General features: G+C 54.4%; 9 protein-coding genes across 9 annotated transcripts; 4 read left to right on the forward strand and 5 right to left on the reverse strand.

The window, feature by feature from the left end:
* Positions 1-378: 378 nt before the first annotated feature.
* On the forward strand, positions 379-1193 carry CCOS01_00294 (uncharacterized protein; the record flags this gene model as incomplete). The annotated part of the gene is made up of 2 exons (XM_060448491.1): positions 379-567; positions 654-1193. The coding sequence occupies 2 exons, from the start codon at positions 379-381 to the stop codon at positions 1191-1193; spliced, it is 729 nt and encodes a 242-aa protein (XP_060319929.1).
* A 3113-nt stretch (positions 1194-4306) lies between these two features.
* On the reverse strand, positions 4307-9178 carry CCOS01_00295 (WSC domain-containing protein; the record flags this gene model as incomplete). Its single annotated transcript, XM_060448492.1, has 4 exons — positions 4307-5623; positions 5684-7683; positions 7752-8911; positions 9069-9178. The coding sequence occupies 4 exons, from the start codon at positions 9176-9178 to the stop codon at positions 4307-4309; spliced, it is 4587 nt and encodes a 1528-aa protein (XP_060319930.1).
* A 366-nt stretch (positions 9179-9544) lies between these two features.
* On the reverse strand, positions 9545-10140 carry CCOS01_00296 (uncharacterized protein; the record flags this gene model as incomplete). The annotated part of the gene is made up of 2 exons (XM_060448493.1): positions 9545-9804; positions 9966-10140. The coding sequence occupies 2 exons, from the start codon at positions 10138-10140 to the stop codon at positions 9545-9547; spliced, it is 435 nt and encodes a 144-aa protein (XP_060319931.1).
* Positions 10141-10151: 11 nt separating this feature from the next.
* CCOS01_00297 (uncharacterized protein) lies at positions 10152-10937 on the reverse strand (the record flags this gene model as incomplete). The annotated part of the gene is made up of 1 exon (XM_060448494.1): positions 10152-10937. The coding sequence occupies one exon, from the start codon at positions 10935-10937 to the stop codon at positions 10152-10154; it is 786 nt and encodes a 261-aa protein (XP_060319932.1).
* A 31-nt stretch (positions 10938-10968) lies between these two features.
* On the reverse strand, positions 10969-11611 carry CCOS01_00298 (uncharacterized protein; the record flags this gene model as incomplete). Its single annotated transcript, XM_060448495.1, has 2 exons — positions 10969-11342; positions 11563-11611. 2 exons carry the CDS (start codon positions 11609-11611, stop codon positions 10969-10971), a joined length of 423 nt encoding a protein of 140 aa, XP_060319933.1.
* CCOS01_00299 (uncharacterized protein) lies at positions 11566-12021 on the forward strand (the record flags this gene model as incomplete). The annotated part of the gene is made up of 2 exons (XM_060448496.1): positions 11566-11664; positions 11947-12021. Coding segments are annotated over 2 exons (174 nt in total), but the record flags the coding sequence as incomplete, so codon positions are not given.
* A 511-nt stretch (positions 12022-12532) lies between these two features.
* On the forward strand, positions 12533-13077 carry CCOS01_00300 (uncharacterized protein; the record flags this gene model as incomplete). The annotated part of the gene is made up of 2 exons (XM_060448497.1): positions 12533-12613; positions 12745-13077. The coding sequence occupies 2 exons, from the start codon at positions 12533-12535 to the stop codon at positions 13075-13077; spliced, it is 414 nt and encodes a 137-aa protein (XP_060319935.1).
* Positions 13078-13821: 744 nt separating this feature from the next.
* Positions 13822-15143, reverse strand: CCOS01_00301 (uncharacterized protein; the record flags this gene model as incomplete). The annotated part of the gene is made up of 2 exons (XM_060448498.1): positions 13822-14505; positions 14655-15143. 2 exons carry the CDS (start codon positions 15141-15143, stop codon positions 13822-13824), a joined length of 1173 nt encoding a protein of 390 aa, XP_060319936.1.
* Positions 15144-15829: 686 nt separating this feature from the next.
* CCOS01_00302 (uncharacterized protein) lies at positions 15830-16768 on the forward strand (the record flags this gene model as incomplete). The annotated part of the gene is made up of 1 exon (XM_060448499.1): positions 15830-16768. The coding sequence occupies one exon, from the start codon at positions 15830-15832 to the stop codon at positions 16766-16768; it is 939 nt and encodes a 312-aa protein (XP_060319937.1).
* Positions 16769-17334: the final 566 nt, after the last annotated feature.

Consider the following 17334-nt stretch of genomic DNA (forward strand, 5'->3'; position numbering starts at 1 on the left):
CCTTTCGTCCGGACGTCGCCGTCGTACGCTGCTGTAGCCCTGCTGCTGTCGCCGCCGCTGGGGGGATTCTCGACAAGGATGCCATAGGAACCTGGCGGTGGAGATTTCTGCAATGGAGAGACAGCTCATTGACTCTCTGTCCGACGGGATATTTCCCGCGCAGCTCCCAACAAAAGAAAGCACATCTTCGTTTTTGGGGATGATGCCTGCTGATCGGTGAGCTTTCCATTCCAGGGAAAAGGCTTGAGCGGAATACATCGGGAGCAAAGTTCTGCCAGACACTGGCATAAATCCATTCTCCGTTGGGCTGCATTGCCACCCTTTTCCTACCTATCGAATACACAACAGAGAAATCACCTAGACGATTGGGGAGAAAAAATGGTAGCACAATTTATCGTCGCCTTCTCGGCGGTCTTCGGCATGGCGGAAGCGATCCGACACACACAACAGTCAGCCAGGAGGAAAGAACATCGCAGCCGGAAGAATAACCTCATTATCCGTTGCCGCAAGTCGACTTGTCACTCCCCAGATATCCACGGGAAACACGTAGTCCTCTCGGGAGACAAGGTATCTCAGATTCCATTCACACCAGTCTTGTTCCCTTGAGTCCCGAACTAGATTTGCTAATGAAAGCTGCTTACTATCTTTCTTAGCTATTTGTCGACACCGGGACTGATCCCGATTCTGCATTTGGACACCAGTTTGCGGGCTACTTCCTGCCGTACCCAGACAGCCAATACGCCGGTCTGGTCTCAACTATTTGCGACGAGCCGCCCATCATGAACTGGATCTACGTGGATCGTGACACGTACGAGGTCAAGTTCGGGACCCGGCCGTACGCTCAGCACAACTACACGGGCCCGTTCGATTGCACTAGGCAAGACAAGCGACTCACCTTCGCCAGTTGGGAAGGATTCTGCGTCGTGAAAACAGGGAACTTTTGGTCTCTCTACTTTGACGTCGAGCAGGATGGGCTCAAGTCAAAGCTCCCTGAGGGCGTGACTACCCTTGAGGTGGATCTCTTGCGCGTCGAGGTGCCTGTTAAGCCGGTCAAGCCTGAGGAACAGGAGCAGACTGACGGCAAAGAGAGCCAAGAAAACGGTGGTAGTGACAGCAGCAACAATAACGACAGCGGTACCAGCCCGCAAACGGGAGCAAATGAGGTGGAGTTGGAGTCTCCCGAGGTTGACTGATGTGTGGAGATACCGGGGGGCGAGGGCAACAAGGGAAGGCCGTTCATTGCTTTGAGGGAATCTTCCGAAGTAGAACAATCAACGTGTTGTTCAGAACAGCTTCATGAATGGAGAAACAATTTCATGTCATTAATCCCAGCTATTGCCTTGCCAAGTCTGAAAAGTGTGGTCCATCGGACGATTCCCGCTCCCGATTCGCAAGGATCCATGTATCACATCTTTTCCACGGCGAAGAAAACCACGATCCTCAATGGCAAAAGGGGGAAGTCCCAGCCGCCCCAACCCCGGATTCCATATAGGTACCTCTCTTGAGCCTTGCCTCATGGGTGTTTCACCCAAACTTGCAGTTGCCCGCCCTGCCACGGGGAGATATCGCATCCTTCGTCGAGACTGGATTTACGACCCGGGCGCGGTCTGCGAATGAACAGGGGTCACGCAGATCTCCCGCTGCTGGTCTTTGCTCGACTCCATAACGCGCGAGCTGAAGTCGGGACGAAGCAGTCCCTGCGGTCAGGCCTTATCCCAGCACCGATCATGGAGCCGTCATCGTAAATCTGAGCTTGACTTCCGGCTTTTACCTATACGACACGCACATCAAAGCTGGTCTCCATACCCTACCTTACGGGCACCTCACATCGCGGCGTTGTGGAAAGTTCTTTCGTCCTCATCTTGCCGAGATGATACCCGCCCTATTGTCCGTTGTCCCTGAGACATTAATGGCGCCAGCCCTGCTGCATGGCGTGACTTTGAAGGTTTGTGCCCACCTTTTCCCGGTTCCGCTGCGAGTGCGGCCGACGGCTGAGGCTCGAGAAAAGCAATGCCGCGGCGCTTAGTCCTTACAATGGGGGACCCGCATTGTAATATCGTGCCAGCTAACCGGAATTTGAACTCGCTGTAGAAGTCACGCCACATTCGAGGTTGATGATTTTAATTTTATAATCTTTGGGCGGTCAAACCGAACTCGGGGTTTCCTAATCGACTCATTCATCTTGTATTTGCAATTCACCGGACCCTTTCCTTTTGTTTTTGTTATCCAAGTCCTTCATACTCCGTGCGAAATCACAACTCTTCGCCTTGTTGCCTGCAAGATGATCTGATCTGACAAATCCACGTCCGAAGAGAATGAATCAGTCTCCTCGCAAAACCCAGCAAATCAACGTTGAACAGTCGCAAGCCTGGTGTGTTGGCAGATACCCACCTAGATCGTGACCCCACACCCAGCCTCACCCGCACTACCTGGCGGGATCAACCTCGCGCATGCCGGGTTCCTACGGCGGTGGAAGCTCGTGGGAAGTATTCTTAGCGGGACCAAGACTCACGACTCAAAATCCAGGAGCAGGAGAGGAAAACAGAGAGCGGGGTGAGACCTCAACCCGGGCCGGTCCAATGTTTACAAGCCTGAGACCGGGCTGTGGTCTTTGCACTTCGCAGAGGCATAGGAGTGGACTTGCCGCTGCGCTAAGAGATGCTACTATTGTTCTTGTACGATTGAGAGCGCCATTGGGAAACCACGACGGACCTCTCAACTCCCTTTGCAAAACTCTGCAAAATTTCATGTCTTCACAACAGCCCATTATGCCAGACAGAGCCGTCAAACCCAGACTTTAGTCTTTGCCCGGTGCTCAATCTCCTCCGTGCCAGACTCCGCTGGATTGAGCCGGCTCCTCCCGGCCCTCGACCCCGGCGCCGCCGAGAGGCCCCAAGATCCACTTCTCGGGATGTTGTGCAGAAACTCTAACCCGTTGCTTAGGGCTCCTTACCTAGCATCCCGGAAAACATCTTGACTATGCATCCACCTCCAACGTGCGTAAGCCGTGGCAGCTTCGACCCTGCCAGAAGCCTTTGGGTTCAGAGAGTTTCGGGGCTTGGCGGCTCAGACATTGGGAAGCATTGCAGTGTCCACACCGGAGCCCGGCAAGATCCAGCCACACGACAAACTCCCAGCAAGGCCCAGCCTTGTCTAGATCTTTCGCTTCCCGCCTCGTCGGACTCGCTGGCCTCGCCGTCTCAGCCGAGTGACTCGCAAGGCCGTGGGAAATAAGACGAGTACGCTGGGCCGACATCACCCGAGCGGCGAGCTGGAGGAGGGCCCGCTATTTGATCCTGCAGCCTGCCGCAGTGGCCTGATTCCCCAAGGCTTCGTGGCCCTTGGCAAATGGTATATCCTGGTTGTGTCTCGAGCCTCGAGGCCTCGAACTTGTATCCTTGCCAAGGCTTCGTAAATATTATCCAGAGAATAACTGGCATTGAGTTTTCTCCGACAGGCGTTTAGGTGAGACGCGTACGTGCTGTTGTACTTGCCTCGCTGATGCAAAGTCATCATCAAGTCTTCACAGTTCACATCTTGAAGGGCCACTGCATGATCATGCGATCATGCTCGGGTAGATTCAAGACTCCCTAGAGTCTCCCTTCTTTGCTTGTTCCTTTCTGTGGTCATATCCCAGCCAAAGTTGAATGGGAATCAAAGGTGCCAACCGCGCATAGCGGGCTCACAACCCTGTCTACAGTATTCTCCTTCCAAAGGGGCGGGACTCTCGCCGATCACTTTCGGGAGATTTACATGCTCCCACATGAGCATGATCTGATCTCGGGTAGGTACATTAAACACTTGCACCCTCATTGGCCCAACAGCTGTGGAATTTCAATGACGAGACCATAGGTGCATATTCTCGTTAATTTCCAATGTGTCAATGGCGCACCTGCAGCTCGGATAACTGTCGATCAAACAGAGATCGTCTCCCGCGGCAAGAAATTCGGCAGTGACCGCTCTCTCAGGTCTCATGGTAAATCGTAAGACGATGTGAGCTTCCGCAGTGAATAGATACATGTATATGGCAACATCTTGATTGGGTGGCCATCAAGGTTGCCTTCACGGCGTAAGGGGTTCTCTAGAGGGGAGTTAGAATGTGGTGCAACAGTCATGAGCAGAACCGTTGTGGAAGAATAAGGGTCAAAGTGGACTAAGACCACTCTTTATTAAGACTAGAAGGTAGTAGGTATCAATATTATATTTTAGGAAAAGGCTGCATTCGTTTGCCGTGCAGCACGGAGACCGTGGTCCTCTATAGGTAATTACATAAGAATAGACATTAGACCCCCCGCTCAATCGTGATTTATGTTGACTTGAAAGAAACCGTCGCATTGGACTTTTGCAACTTCTCGAGCTCATCCTTGAGGATATACAAGCTCAATCTCAAACCGGCACCACAGTACTCGGTACTGTTGCCAGGACACTTGAACGAGCAGTCCTTAGCCGTTACGTTGGCCGCCGGGGTGGTGCCACCTCCGCCACCGATGTTGAGGGCGTCGCCGCACCAGCACTCACGACCGTACTCGACACCAGCGTAGTTCTTGTTGTAGCAGGCGCTCAGACACATGCTGATCGTCATGTTGTCGCGGTTGATGATCTGGGCCGGGAGGAGACGGCCGACTTGCGGCTCGGAGAAGCAACCGTAGTAGGTAAAGTTTTCATTGCCGGTGGAGATGACTGGTCCGGTCGGGGTGGGGGTCGCGGAGGAGGAGGTTGATGTCTTGGTTGACGATGTGGAAATGGAAGGAACCGAAGGGGTGGCCGAGACCGATGAAGTAGCTGATGTGACAGACGAGGTGGCCAAGAGGCTGGTGGTAGAAATAGTGGATGAGGTGGCCGAAGCCTTAGCAGTCGCTGGGACGGACGAGTTGCTTGCTGAAAGAGTGGATGCGACAGCCTCGGCCGTCACTCTAGCACTAGAGGTGGTAGAGTTGGATGGAGTCAAGGAAGCGGTCGTGCTGATGGTGCTGTTAGACGCTTGCTTCTCGGCCAGAGGAGTTTCGGTGGCGGTCGTGGTCGTGGTCGTTGTTCCATTGGACGCGGGTGCCAAGGAGGCAAAGGCAGCGGCAGTGGTTGTAGTCTCGGCCGATGTGGTCGTCGCAGCCACCGGCGAGTACATGTAAACTTGGAGTCGGTCACCGGCACCACAGAATTGTGTGCTGTCGCCCGCGCAGGGGAAAGAGCAATCTTTCTGGTTCGCTGCGAGAGCGCTGCCCGTGCCGAATTCATCGCCACACCAGCACTCCCGTCCATACTCCGTACCGAAGTACTTGAGGCCCTGACAGAAACCGCCGCAGGACTCAAGGGTCATTGAGTCATTAGCGTACGTCCGAGAAGAGAGAGCGCGGACGCCAGTTCCCTCGGTATAACAACCTTGGAAGAGCCAGTCGCCAACCCTCTCGTTTGCTGGAGGAGCGGTCGAAGTCGGGGCGGCTGTAGTCGTCGTGGTAGTGCCAGTCGGGACTGCACTGGTAGGCTCAGGCAAGGTGCCATCGAGCTTGTACAGGTTGAGCCTGGAAGGTCCACCGCAGTACTCGGTGCTATTATCCGCGCAAGCCATGCTGCAGTCGGCAGCAGGGGCGGCAACTGAGGCAGCGGCCAAAGTGTTTCCGCACCAACACTGTCTCATCGTTAGTTGAAGTGTTCTCAAAGTCATTTATGGGAAAAATTTATAACTGACCTCTCCACCGTACTCCAAGCCGACATAGGTATACCTGCTAGCGGCACATGCTTCGACACACAGAGCAACAGTCTTTCCAGTTGTTGTGACTAGGTTAGGCAGGGCGCGTGTGTCGGCGGGCTCAGTGTAGCAACCCTGGCTCACGTACTGACCGACACCAGGGTTCACCTCAGGGCCCGATGGGTTCGGGTTCGGCGTGGGAGTTGTCGTGTTACCGTCCCATTGAACAGAGTCAGCAAAGACGGAGATGTAAGCTCCACCTTCGTTGGCTCCGAATCCGTTACCACCGCAGATTTGGTTGAGGTCGCCGCCGCAGTCGAAGTTGCAGTTGCGATCGTCCACCTTCAGCGTGGGGATGTTGGGGCCACCCCAACACTCAGTGTGATACTGAGTACCGCAGAAGACGGACCCCTTCTCAGCACAAGCAGCGATACACTTGCCGTTGGTGCTCGTAGCGTCGCCGTACAACTGGTTTGCAAGCTGGCGGCCGGGGTTGTTTTCCTTGTAGCAGCCGATGTAGCGGTACTTGCCCTGGCCATTGCCGAGCAAAGGAGGTGCTTGTTCGGCAACAGCAGTACACTCGAAAGTGAAGAAATGCTTCTCAAAGTTGGGGTCGTTGGTGTTCATGGTCCAGGGCGCCGTGCCACTGTACGGGTCGGTGTTCCATTGTGCCTTGGGAACAGTGCACACCAGGGTTGCCGTGGCACTCTCGCCAGGGGCCAGAACAGTTCCTTCGGCAAGATCAACAAGGTTGGCGGCTTGGATGATGCCGGCAACACCAAAAGGCGGCTTGGAAACGGTGAGGGAAAGCTTGACACCACCCTCAGCAGCAGCGTTGGTGACACGGAACTTCAAAGACCGGGACGTGTTCTCGGTGACGTTGCCAAAAGTGAAGTTCTTGGTCGCGTCATACTCTACCCATCCGGTGCCATCGGGCGTCTGGAACTCGACGAGCGCCACAGGCGCAGGGCCTGCAGAGCCAGCAATGGTGAACGCCTTGGTTCCGCCATTGGAAACAACCTGAAGATACGCGCCGAAGGTGCCGCTGACAGAAGAGTCGAAAGCGATGCGAACGGTAACAGCAGTATTGGCAGGAATTGTGGCCGGAACGTTGGTGAGGGTGAACTTTCCGACGGTAAGGGTAGCAGTGGCTCTGTCCCAGCTGGTGAAGGGACCCTGTGCGCTGCTGGTGGAGAATTGGACGTCTGTGATGGAGAGGGCCGAGTTACCCTGGTTGGACAAGATGACACTCTCATCGGTTCCACCCGCTTGACCGGCGATGACGCCCTGGAAAGTGATGGTCGGGGGAGTGATGGACAGCAAAGGACCTGAGCTCTCGCCAGTACCAGTGAGTCTGATATGGGTACCTTGGCTGTAACCCTCGGCCGTGTTGGTTGTGTTGACGACGATGTCGGAAGACACCAGACCAACGGTAGTAGGCTTGAAGGACGCGCCGATTGTGAATGTTTGACCGGCAGTCAGAGTGAGAGGCAGGGTGGGAAGTCCGGAGAGGGTAAAGTCTTCAGCCTCATCTAGGCCGATGTCCGAAACGGTGACACCAATGACGGCCGTGCAAGTAATCGTGCGTGGGTCGCTCGTGGTTCCAACATCAACGACACCAAATTCGTTGGTAGCAGTGCAGTTGATAGGTGTCGTGACTGGCGAGCCAAAGGCGTACAGGTAGCCTAGGGTGGTACCTTGGTACATGATGCCATCACCAAAAACGGCTCTCGTGAACTTGGTGCTGCCCGGAACACTGAAAGACTTGATCATGTTCAAGTAGCCATTCTTGGGGACGGCTTCGAAGATCTTGAGCTGAGAGCCCTGTACATCCAAAGTCCAGAGAAGACCAGTGCCAGCTTGGCCGTTGAGAGTAGTGACAGTGCCGTGACTGACACCAAGGATGTAGGCGTTGTTCTGAGGGCTATCGGCCACCTTGGTGAAAGAGGGGACTCCGGCCTCACAGGAGAACTTGAAAACGTGGGTAGGGTATTGAATGACTGTTCTTGTTAGTGGCTCTGTTCGAATACGCGGATGCCATGAGAGGCAGAAGGGGGCTTTTGCTTACCATTGATGTAGATGTAGCCACCCTCGCCTGGGTACACACCGGCACCGGCGTACACCGAGTTCTCGTTCTGGTACACCTGGATCACGTTATCAAGGCCATTGGCGCCATTGCGGTAGCCACCCAAGTCGTCCAAGTTGAGCCAGTACGTCTTGCCACTCTTTCCAGTCACCACACCAATGCGCTTGACGTCGCCACAGGAGAACGTGCTGGGCAGAATTTGCAGAGGACTCGTTCCCAAGTCCTTGTCGGCGCCGTCTAGAGCTTGCTTCTCCCATGGCATAAAGAAATCGACCAAGCTCAAACTTCCATCGGCGTTGATTGTCATGTGAACAGCGGCTTCTTCCAGAGATGTCGGGGGCGTGCGGCCGTTGACGGGAATGGTGCTGAGCTGGGAGGCGTATCCGTTACCAGTAGCGTAGAACAAGGAACCTGCGTCGTCGGAAGCGAGACCGCCGCCAGACATCCAGACACCACCGCCCTTGACATCCACGGGGACACCGTCACCTTCGGTAGCGAAACGCTCGACGTTGGCACCGCTAGTCTTGTCGAAGCCCATGATCCAACCTGTGAAGTTGTATTGGACACAGTGAGAAGCAAAGCCAGCATAGATGTAGTTGCCGACGTGCAATAGAGCAGGTCGCTGATGATGGATACCGCCATTGAAAGAGCGGATAGGGTTGTTTCTCGCTACGGTGCCTTCGAGGTTGACGGGGAAGTTGGGTTTCTCGCTAAGGTCGTTGACATCCAGGGCATGGAGATAGTAACGACCGGCGGGTTTTCCTTGAGCAACGCCGGTCAAGGTCTGGTCGACGTACGTCTTGGTGGTGAGGTAGAGGGTGTTGGTCGAGGCATCAATCACACCAGTGGAGGTGACTCCGACGTGAGGTTCGATATCATAGCAGCCATCCAGATCGGCAGACAAGAAGGGAATGGCGAGACTGCGGGAAGCGATGATGCTGCCCGTCTTTGCATTAATTTTGTAGACATTATTTTGTGTAGTCGCGACGTAGACGTATTGCGTGCTGTCGCCGTCAGGCGTGTAAACGAGTGGTTGAGAAAAAATCTGCTCTGCGACGCCGCCATATTTACCGGGCAGAGGTGTGCGGAAGAGCTGGCCGAACTGGGAGCTCCCCACGACGGAAGGGTCCATGTTGTGGTTTCTTCATGATGGGATGTTGCGTTAGATCTGTTTTCTTGGTTTTCATGACTGGCCTCGCTCTTCCCCCACCGAGCGGATCGCCAGAGGAGACGATCGACGCCGGGCAGAGAATGTGTATAGAGAGATATGGGGATGGAGGGAATGGATCTTGAACTTACGTCTGGTACCCGGCTCTCGAATTGTCGCCTCCCCAGGTGATGGTGTCTGTTGAGGCCAGGCCATTGGCAAGGCCAATGAGGGCCGTCATCACCCACGTCTTGAAAGCCATGATGAGTGGCTTGTAACCTTCACTGGCGAGATGGCCGGTCGAAGTTGCGGCGGTTTGGCTCTAAACGAAGGAAGCACAAACTGGCGTGAGGGGATGGGAAAAAGCAGAACACCATCGGCCTGGAGGGAAAGACGGGAGGGCGGCTCTCGATATTATCTCTAAATTGGATCTTTGGCTCTCGAGCGCGTTCGGCTCCAAAAGCTGCTGAAGTACTGCGCCCACGGGCAACGAGAAGCGTGGGACCCATGCAGGGCCGACCCATGGATGATTGGCGTGGCATCAGCAAGCCCACCCATGATGCATCGCATCCCGGCCCGTTCTCGAAAGCTAGCGGACAGGCCTAAAGTCCTAAACCACCCCGGACGGTCAGTCGATGGGGACGGCAGCACGGATCTGACCAGTGAGCCGGCGTCTTGTCACCAGGCCGCAGGAGCTGGGCAAGCTAGATAGGTCTGGGATGCAATATGCGGCAAGGTATGCGCAGGCGAGGCCGGGGATGGAGGGGATGTGCCAGTCGTGGACCTGTTCGAGGCTGGCCTCGAGCAATATTATCATTGGCTTGGCCCTGTGCCAATGCCTTTGCCATTGGAAGTCGCCGTGCTGCTCTTGAGTATTTTGATAGGTGTCTGGAGAGAATGACAGAGCACAAAGTCTCGATCTGTGATCCGAGCTGCCGGCTTGTCACTCGCGAGAGGCGACGAAAGGTGAGCAGGCCCCTGACGACCGCACTGAGAGCCTATACTACACAGTAAGAGCCTAAAAGGTACCTAAAAGTAGGTATTGACACCGCCTCGTCTGCCCTTGGATACTGGAAGGGAGCCCGAAGAAAGTCCAGCCTCAGCACTAGAAGGCGACACGAAGGCCATGCTTGCTGCGATGCAACGACAACGACAACGGGTGTCGGCTTCGCTGGCGTTGGCTGGCGCCGCGCGCGATGCCGCGGTGCAATGCTGCAGTGACATGGTGGTATCTTTTATTGGGGATCGGCGGAAGTATGCAGGCTGCCAACGCCACGCCGTCCGGTGTTTTGGGGCACACTATTCCCAGCCAGGCCAAGGGTTGGAGCTCGAGAAGGTTCGGATGATTTTTGCTCGTTTCTCTGGCTGCCTTTGTCTGCCTGTCCCTGGTGAGCCTGGCTTGAAGCAGCGGCTTGGAAGGGCGGACAGACATGGAAGACTCGGCAGTGGCCCGAGCGATACACGATGTGAGGCTTGGAGGCGTCCGACGGCGCCCGGCGAGACGGACGGGAAGGAAACGGCTGCTCAATACGGTTACTTGTGGATAGATGACGCGAAGTCCAACTGGCCATCAACGCAGGGCATGATGGATAGATGGATGGACGGATCTGAAGGGGTGTGATGATAAGGTAGTCAATGATGGGACGAAATTCAAGGATCGAGGGATTGACGGATTGCGACTCGCCAGCTGGTGCAGCTCCGAGGCGTGAAAAGACACCGGCGATGAGAGATGGGCATTGCGAACCTGCATTCGTTCGTATTCGTCGTTGGATCTTCAGAATGTAATAACACAGGAACAGTGCTAGGGACTGGGAAGAGCCCAAGTAGACGGGAGTGTTGGTGCCGGGATGATTCAGGTTGTGTGTGTGGGCGAAGAAATGCAGCGTTTTTGACGACTTTCCTGAAAGAGAAAGAGGCAGCAGGTACGTACCCACCCAAGATACGGTTAAAATGAGGCACCGTGGACCGTCTCCACTTCTCACAGTACGTATCTCAGTACGTCCCTGTTCTTTGCCCCACATCACCACCTGCGCGCTGCGAGAGTGGCTCGGTCTAATCGCCGATGACCCGACAGACTCCACCAGCCCCCGCCAGGATGTTTTTTTGCTGGAGTCGGCCCTCAATCGCCCTCCTTCTCTTTGTGCTCCTCTCTGAATCCCTCCTCACTTCCTTGTGGCTGACCTCCTCGTCCCTGTCGTCCATCATCAGCCTGACAGTCTCCGAATCTCCATAATCCACAATCATCGCGCAAAAGTGGTTCGTGTTATGGTCCGAGATGTCCTTGTCTTTTGGCCTACCTTGCTCATGTTCATCTCTAGATACCTTGTACACAGTCCGAGAGTCGACCTTGGTGTTTGCTTGTCTATGCCAGCACCCGAATGATCCTCCCTCTTCGCTGCAGGGACCCGTGAAGAAGACCCCAAGGACTGGTAGCGAAACAGGGCCTCGTCGAACAAAGCAAGAAAAACAAAAACCCAACAAAACAGACAAGCAGATAACAATATCCCATCGAGCCTGAATCACCAACGGTTTGCCAAGCACACCAGCCAGACACACCTACGTAGTATACGGATACACAGTACGCATACGGCAGACATCTTCCCAAGAGTCAATACATGATGCCATGCCACCGGCTGCGCGTCTTACAGCATAAAGCAGGCTGCTGCTGCTGCTGCTGCTGCTGCACGACTGGCATTGCAGCCAATCCCCAAAAGCCAAGGCCTCAACGCTGGAAATAGCACTCTCCAAGTAACCTGACCTGCAGCTGCCCCTAATCTCCCTCAAGCCTAGCGCCACACGCACGCGAGTCTGGCAGAGACAGGTCCATTTTGCAAAGACAATCTCGACATGCAATGCCAACGCCTTTGTTCCTGGCAAAAGTCTTCCCGGTGACTCTTGTCGGTTTATGGTGTCAGTTATTCTTGCTGTGGAGTGAGTGAGACTTCGGCGCCATCAAACTAACGACACATCAAGAGCCCAAGGCCCCGTTCGTTTCAGGCGACAGAGAGACACCAAACAATGCACTAACAGAATAGTACAGGTACCCACGACGCCAACGAAGGAATCCAGGAACAGATCGGACCTGAAGATGCCGCTACTCGCTAGCAAGACGCCACTTATGCAAACTCAAGCCCCTTTGCCTTTTGCCGTTTCTTTCTCGCTGCCCTCTCTAGCTCTTTGAGAAGCGGCGTTGGCAAACAATCAGACCGTCGCCCACGATAAGCATACAGCATACTCCGTACGGATGGATCGAAGGCATAAAGGTACTTCGCTAGCGCTTCTCGTATTCCACCCATCGCCGAGACGTCACCTGTCCTTAGCTGTTCGGCGTTCCTGGCTGCCGTATTCTTGCTTTTGTTCGCTCTATCTGCTGTTAGTTCCCACTGCCAGTATCTCTTAGAGCGTCAATTTCTCACCAATTCCCCATTGCCGGTCTCAGTTTGCGTATTCGTTGAACCCCCTAATTTGCGGTGTTTCCTCATCCTGTTCCTATTCTTTCTTCTGTGGCAGAGAGTCGCTATTGTCTTGACTCCTGTCTCATTGGTCCCCTATCATCCGCAATGTCTAAGGGTGTTCTTTTTTTGTCTTTCCCCCTTTGACTTTCCTCCGGCCGGACATGTTCCGCCCGGACAATATCCAGCGTCGCCAAGAGCTTGTCAAGCCTGACTTGCAACAGACCATTGATTCCATGCCTGGGGTTTGCAGCCTGTCACCCAAAGAGACCTCACCTAGCGACCAATCTCGGTCAGCAACACAGTCGAAATCTGGTGTTCAAAGTTTGCCCGGTTTTTCACGACTTGCTAATTACAATGGGTGCTCCCACTACAGGATGATGATCTTTCTCTCATCAGGCCACACAATCTCACGAACGTCATCTCCCTAATGCACTGCCTTTTCTCGACCGACGCAGCCTCAGCTCCCCTACATCGCCTCAGCCGAAGTTACCCAGCACCACCCCGGCTCTCCGTCCTTCCCAAAATCGACAAGCACCAACAAACATCGGCACACCCGCACCACGGGCCGGACGGCACGGCGCCCGGCAGAGAAGAAGCGAAAAGCCACCCAGCACCACCCTACCAGCACTTCTACGAAGCGCTTCATGGACAAGAGGCTAAGAGCCCAATCGAACGCCTCATCGCAACCCTCACCGCGTGGCGTTAGAACACTGACCAGTGACCCTATCAGGCCTTGCTTCTTATTGACTCGCAACGTGGTGTCGCTCAGACGCTGAGGTTTACGGAGGTGCTTGTCTGCCCTAGCGTTTCTGACTTTCTTCTTGTCGTCTTTTTCGTCACCTATTTTAGGTGCTTTCATCCCAAAGGGACGGATCGACCGGCAATCTCTAGCTAGGCTAGCTGAACAGCTGACACTTTGGGATGGGACCAGACCAATGCCAGAGACAAGCGACGACAGCTTCACACGCGTCCTTTCCGTCCCTGCTGTTGTGGCTGTCTTGCACGTTTGCCCGTGCACCTGTCTGTCTCCCTGATGCCACGAGCTCTAGATCACAACCCGAGGTGGATTGAGATTTCCTGAATGGGCCAGTGCCGATTCAATCAGCCGACTTTTGCCGCAAGACGGGCGGCGTGGGTTGCAGAGTGCAGCACTGCAGACTGCTGCAGATTGCAGGCACCTTCACTGTCTGACCATGCGGTCAGCACGACCCTTGGAGGGTTGGAGCCTGCTTATCACAGCGTCTCACTGCCAAGTGCCTGGACCAAGTTGGAAGTGGCGAGTGAGCAGTAGATAGGCACTTCAGGTCCGGCCGTCTGATTGTTGGACGTCTTTCTGACCGCCTTCGATCTGAATTTTTGATAGAAGGGGTATATCTCGCGGTCCATATGACTTCAAGACCTGCCAGAACTCATGGCCGGATCGTGCGTCCAACTTCTACCCTTGCATCCCTTACGATTGACTGGCGGGTGAATCTGAATCATCACGATTCACCCGGTGGGCGATCCGTTGGAAGAAATTGTTGAGTGAAGTATAGCGCGTCGCCTCTCGATGCTGCTGCAATGCCCACGTATCGTAGTGCTCCTCCCCCACCTCTTCCAGCAGCGACAGGAATCGGTCTTCCAAATCCCCAAAGTTCACGTTCAGATGTCCAGCCTCGGTGGCGGAAGAGAGCCCGCCACGGTAAAAGAATAGAGGTGCAAGCCGATCCAAACGCATTGCTGACCCTCGAAGCGGCCTATCCGGATGAGGGTCGCACTCCAGAGGCTCATCCTCCCGCGTCGGCCTGCTGAGATCCAGGGCTCCGAACCGCGTCAGTACGCGCTGCTCATCGACCAGGTTCGGGATGTTCTCGCCGCGGTTGAAAGGCGTGAGGAGCAACTCTGGGACGCCGAGGCGCTTCCACTGCCCTCCGAAGGGGAAGGCGTCCCAGTACATGGGTAGAATACGCTGCCTGACCATCATGTAGTTCTTTTCCCAGTCTATGAACTTGATGTTGAGGGTTCCTATGGCCTTGAGGGAGCCGAGGAGGCGCGCCACGTCGTTGGCCTTTGCCCAGTGGCAGAGGAACGGCGCGTTCCACTGGCGCCAGAACTTTTCGGTGTCGAGGATGGGTTCACCTTGGCATCCTCGATTCTGGGGTATGTTAGTCGATATGATGTGACATGTTGAATCATGCATGGATTCGGGACCATGAAGTTAGGCGGAAACGGAAATCAAGTGAGAGTTTCGTGAACTCGAAAACATACTAGTGAACTTCGGATCTGGGTAGAAAGATAACGTACATTCTTGTCAATCATCATGAAGCGAAACCCGCTCGTCTTTCTAGGAACATGGTGTGGTGAATACCACGGCGCATCAGCCGGAAACCACGGCCCCCGAAACTCCACAAACACATTCTCAATCTTGTCCGCGTCTCGCAGCTCGTCGAACACGGGGTTATCCATATGATTAACATGAATATACCGCGGCGCCGGGAAATCCGCGCTCTTCACGCTATGCGACGCAGCGATGGTGATCCACTGGTCCTTGCGACATGTCGCCGTGATGCGGATGGTGAGGCAGGGTATCTCGCCCGCCTTGCTGCGGGGAAACAAGTGCGGCGCGAGTTCGCGGGCTGTTTGCTTGCAGGTGTTGATGAGGCCTAGGACGGGCTGCTCGTCGCAGTTGAATTCAAAGTCGACGGGGAGGGGCGCGGCGACGAGGGCCCAGATTGTGTTGCGGAGCTCTGGGGGGAGCTGGAGGAGGGGCGAGTTCTGGGTGGTGGAGCCCATGTTTTGCGCCTGGTGTCAACTTTGTTATCAAAGATTTGGCTTAATTTGCTTTCCTCTCTGACATGGAGATATTACAAGATGCAAATGAATTATCGTCGTTTCACTCGTGAGTAAGCACTCAGCTTCGGACGGGAGCAGGTTTGGAAGGTCACGTGGCGGGCGGTCGCCTACTGCCAGATCACGTGGGGGCCCTGCTGCCTAGAGAGACGTCTCACAAGCAACTTCAAGAGGCACAGCATTGCACTAACTTCAAAGAACATCTGAAGACCTCTGTTTGTACAGACTGTTCCAACTTTGATTCGGACTTGTCTCGAACTTTTAGAGAAACCGTAGAAGTCAGACCGGGTCGTGATGGACACCTGACGTGTAGTTGCCAGTTGACTTGGACATCTCCCAAACGGCTTCTTTAACCTTGATAGTTGAAAACTGTCCTCAGTCTACCAAGGTGGACAAAAAGCTAGAGTTTAAAGTTTCTGATTTATTGTTATGGACGCGAAGATGGGGGTACTTTGGGTTTCTCATATACCTCTCAAGGACGGGGCATTACTTGCTTGATATCCTAAGCGCTCTCTGACCTCAACAACAATAATCTTCGGATCACCCCGATGTCGAAAACATATTCTCGCACTTTTTGACCTACGAATAATTCATTTTCTTCGATAACAAGATGCTCAGACATCGCAAACATGGCCGAGACTTCTTTACTGGACAAATTACCTGGAGAAATCCGCAACAAGATATGGAAACTGATCTGCACCCCGCCACCATGCCCGCCAAACCGAGAGAGGTCCGGGCCGACAACAGGCATCCTCAGCTGCAGCAAACGCCTCTCGCAAGAATTCTCCTCATTCCTCTTCCACCAAAACTCAAATGGCGAAATCCCGGATCTCACCATCGTCATCACGACTACGTGTCGAAGAGACGCCTGGCTATCGTTGGCAGTCGAGCCCGAGTGCACAGTGCCCGAAAATTGTATTCACTTCTACGAGCGTATCGACAAAGCGCGATGCTTCGACGTAAACGACATGGACAACCCAGTCTTTGACGTTCTCCGCGAAGCACAACAGATCAACATGGTTCACGTCCGCTTCGACGGCCCCTGGTTCGTCAACGAGGCGCCACTGTATTCGCTGCCGGGGACGCGCAGAGCTCGATTTGGAGAGGATCCGATTTACGATGTAGAAGCCTTCTGGCGGCAGTGGGATGTTCCGTTTCTTTGTCACTGGGCTAAAGCACGGGACGTTGCTCGGCTACTCGGGTCGTTTCAGAGGATCGGAAAGATGGCGATACATTTCAACGATTGGCGTCGGGATGGTCGAAGGGACGGCAAAAAGTATTGGCATGCAATACCATTCTACACCTCTATCAAGGACTCGGAGCTGAGGACTCCGATCAGGCTGTGGCGGCTGCTGATAGATTGCTTCTTGCAAGGGGATGGAGACGGAATGAATATGCTGAATCTGGGTTTCATTGAATGCGAGACCCGATTCGGCATCATTAAGTTTCCCACTAAAAATCAGCCTGAGGGAGAGCTGACCACGGCGATGGCTTGGCTGATCGACTCGAGGGGCTTGGGCCGATCAAGAAACCACAAACTCTTGAAGAAGCCCCCAAGCACCGTGTAAACCGTCTCTTCGCCGCGTTTACATCGCTTTTGGAACAACAGAGTGACGACATATACGATATTTGGGCCCTTCGAGAGCACCGAGCGGCGACATCGAATTCGTCGGCCAGGAACTTTTTCCATCGAATGCAACGTCAAGAAGGTACCCGATAGTTTAAGTTCAAGTAGGATAATGACAAGATCACAAGACTCTGTGAAGAATCGCGGTCTACGACCGGTGTGAAGAGCATGAACGATACCGTGCGTGTATTTGGATATCCCCGTTTCCGCGTGCACGATAGACAGTCCGCCTGCCTCGTTCAGGCATGCTATTCATGTCGCCAATCCTCATGCAGCGGTCACATCTACGTTTTCGGACTTCTACCCAGCGGACGAATACGCGATAACCAATCCGACTTTCCTCATTGACGGGCACCCATGTTAGCTCCGCAGTACAAAGCGGACCGCAGCCCGGAATGCAACGTTGTTAAACCCGCTGTCATCCTTAGCTCGCTTACGTTCCACAACATCGCCTGGCTTGCATCAAGTCGTCTCCTCGTGATGCGGGGGGCATCGAGGGCTTGTAAA

This window comes from Colletotrichum costaricense (genome assembly GCF_030867565.1).
Source record: "Colletotrichum costaricense strain IMI 309622 chromosome Unknown Scaffold_1.1, whole genome shotgun sequence".
Lineage (NCBI taxonomy): Eukaryota > Fungi > Ascomycota > Sordariomycetes > Glomerellales > Glomerellaceae > Colletotrichum > Colletotrichum costaricense.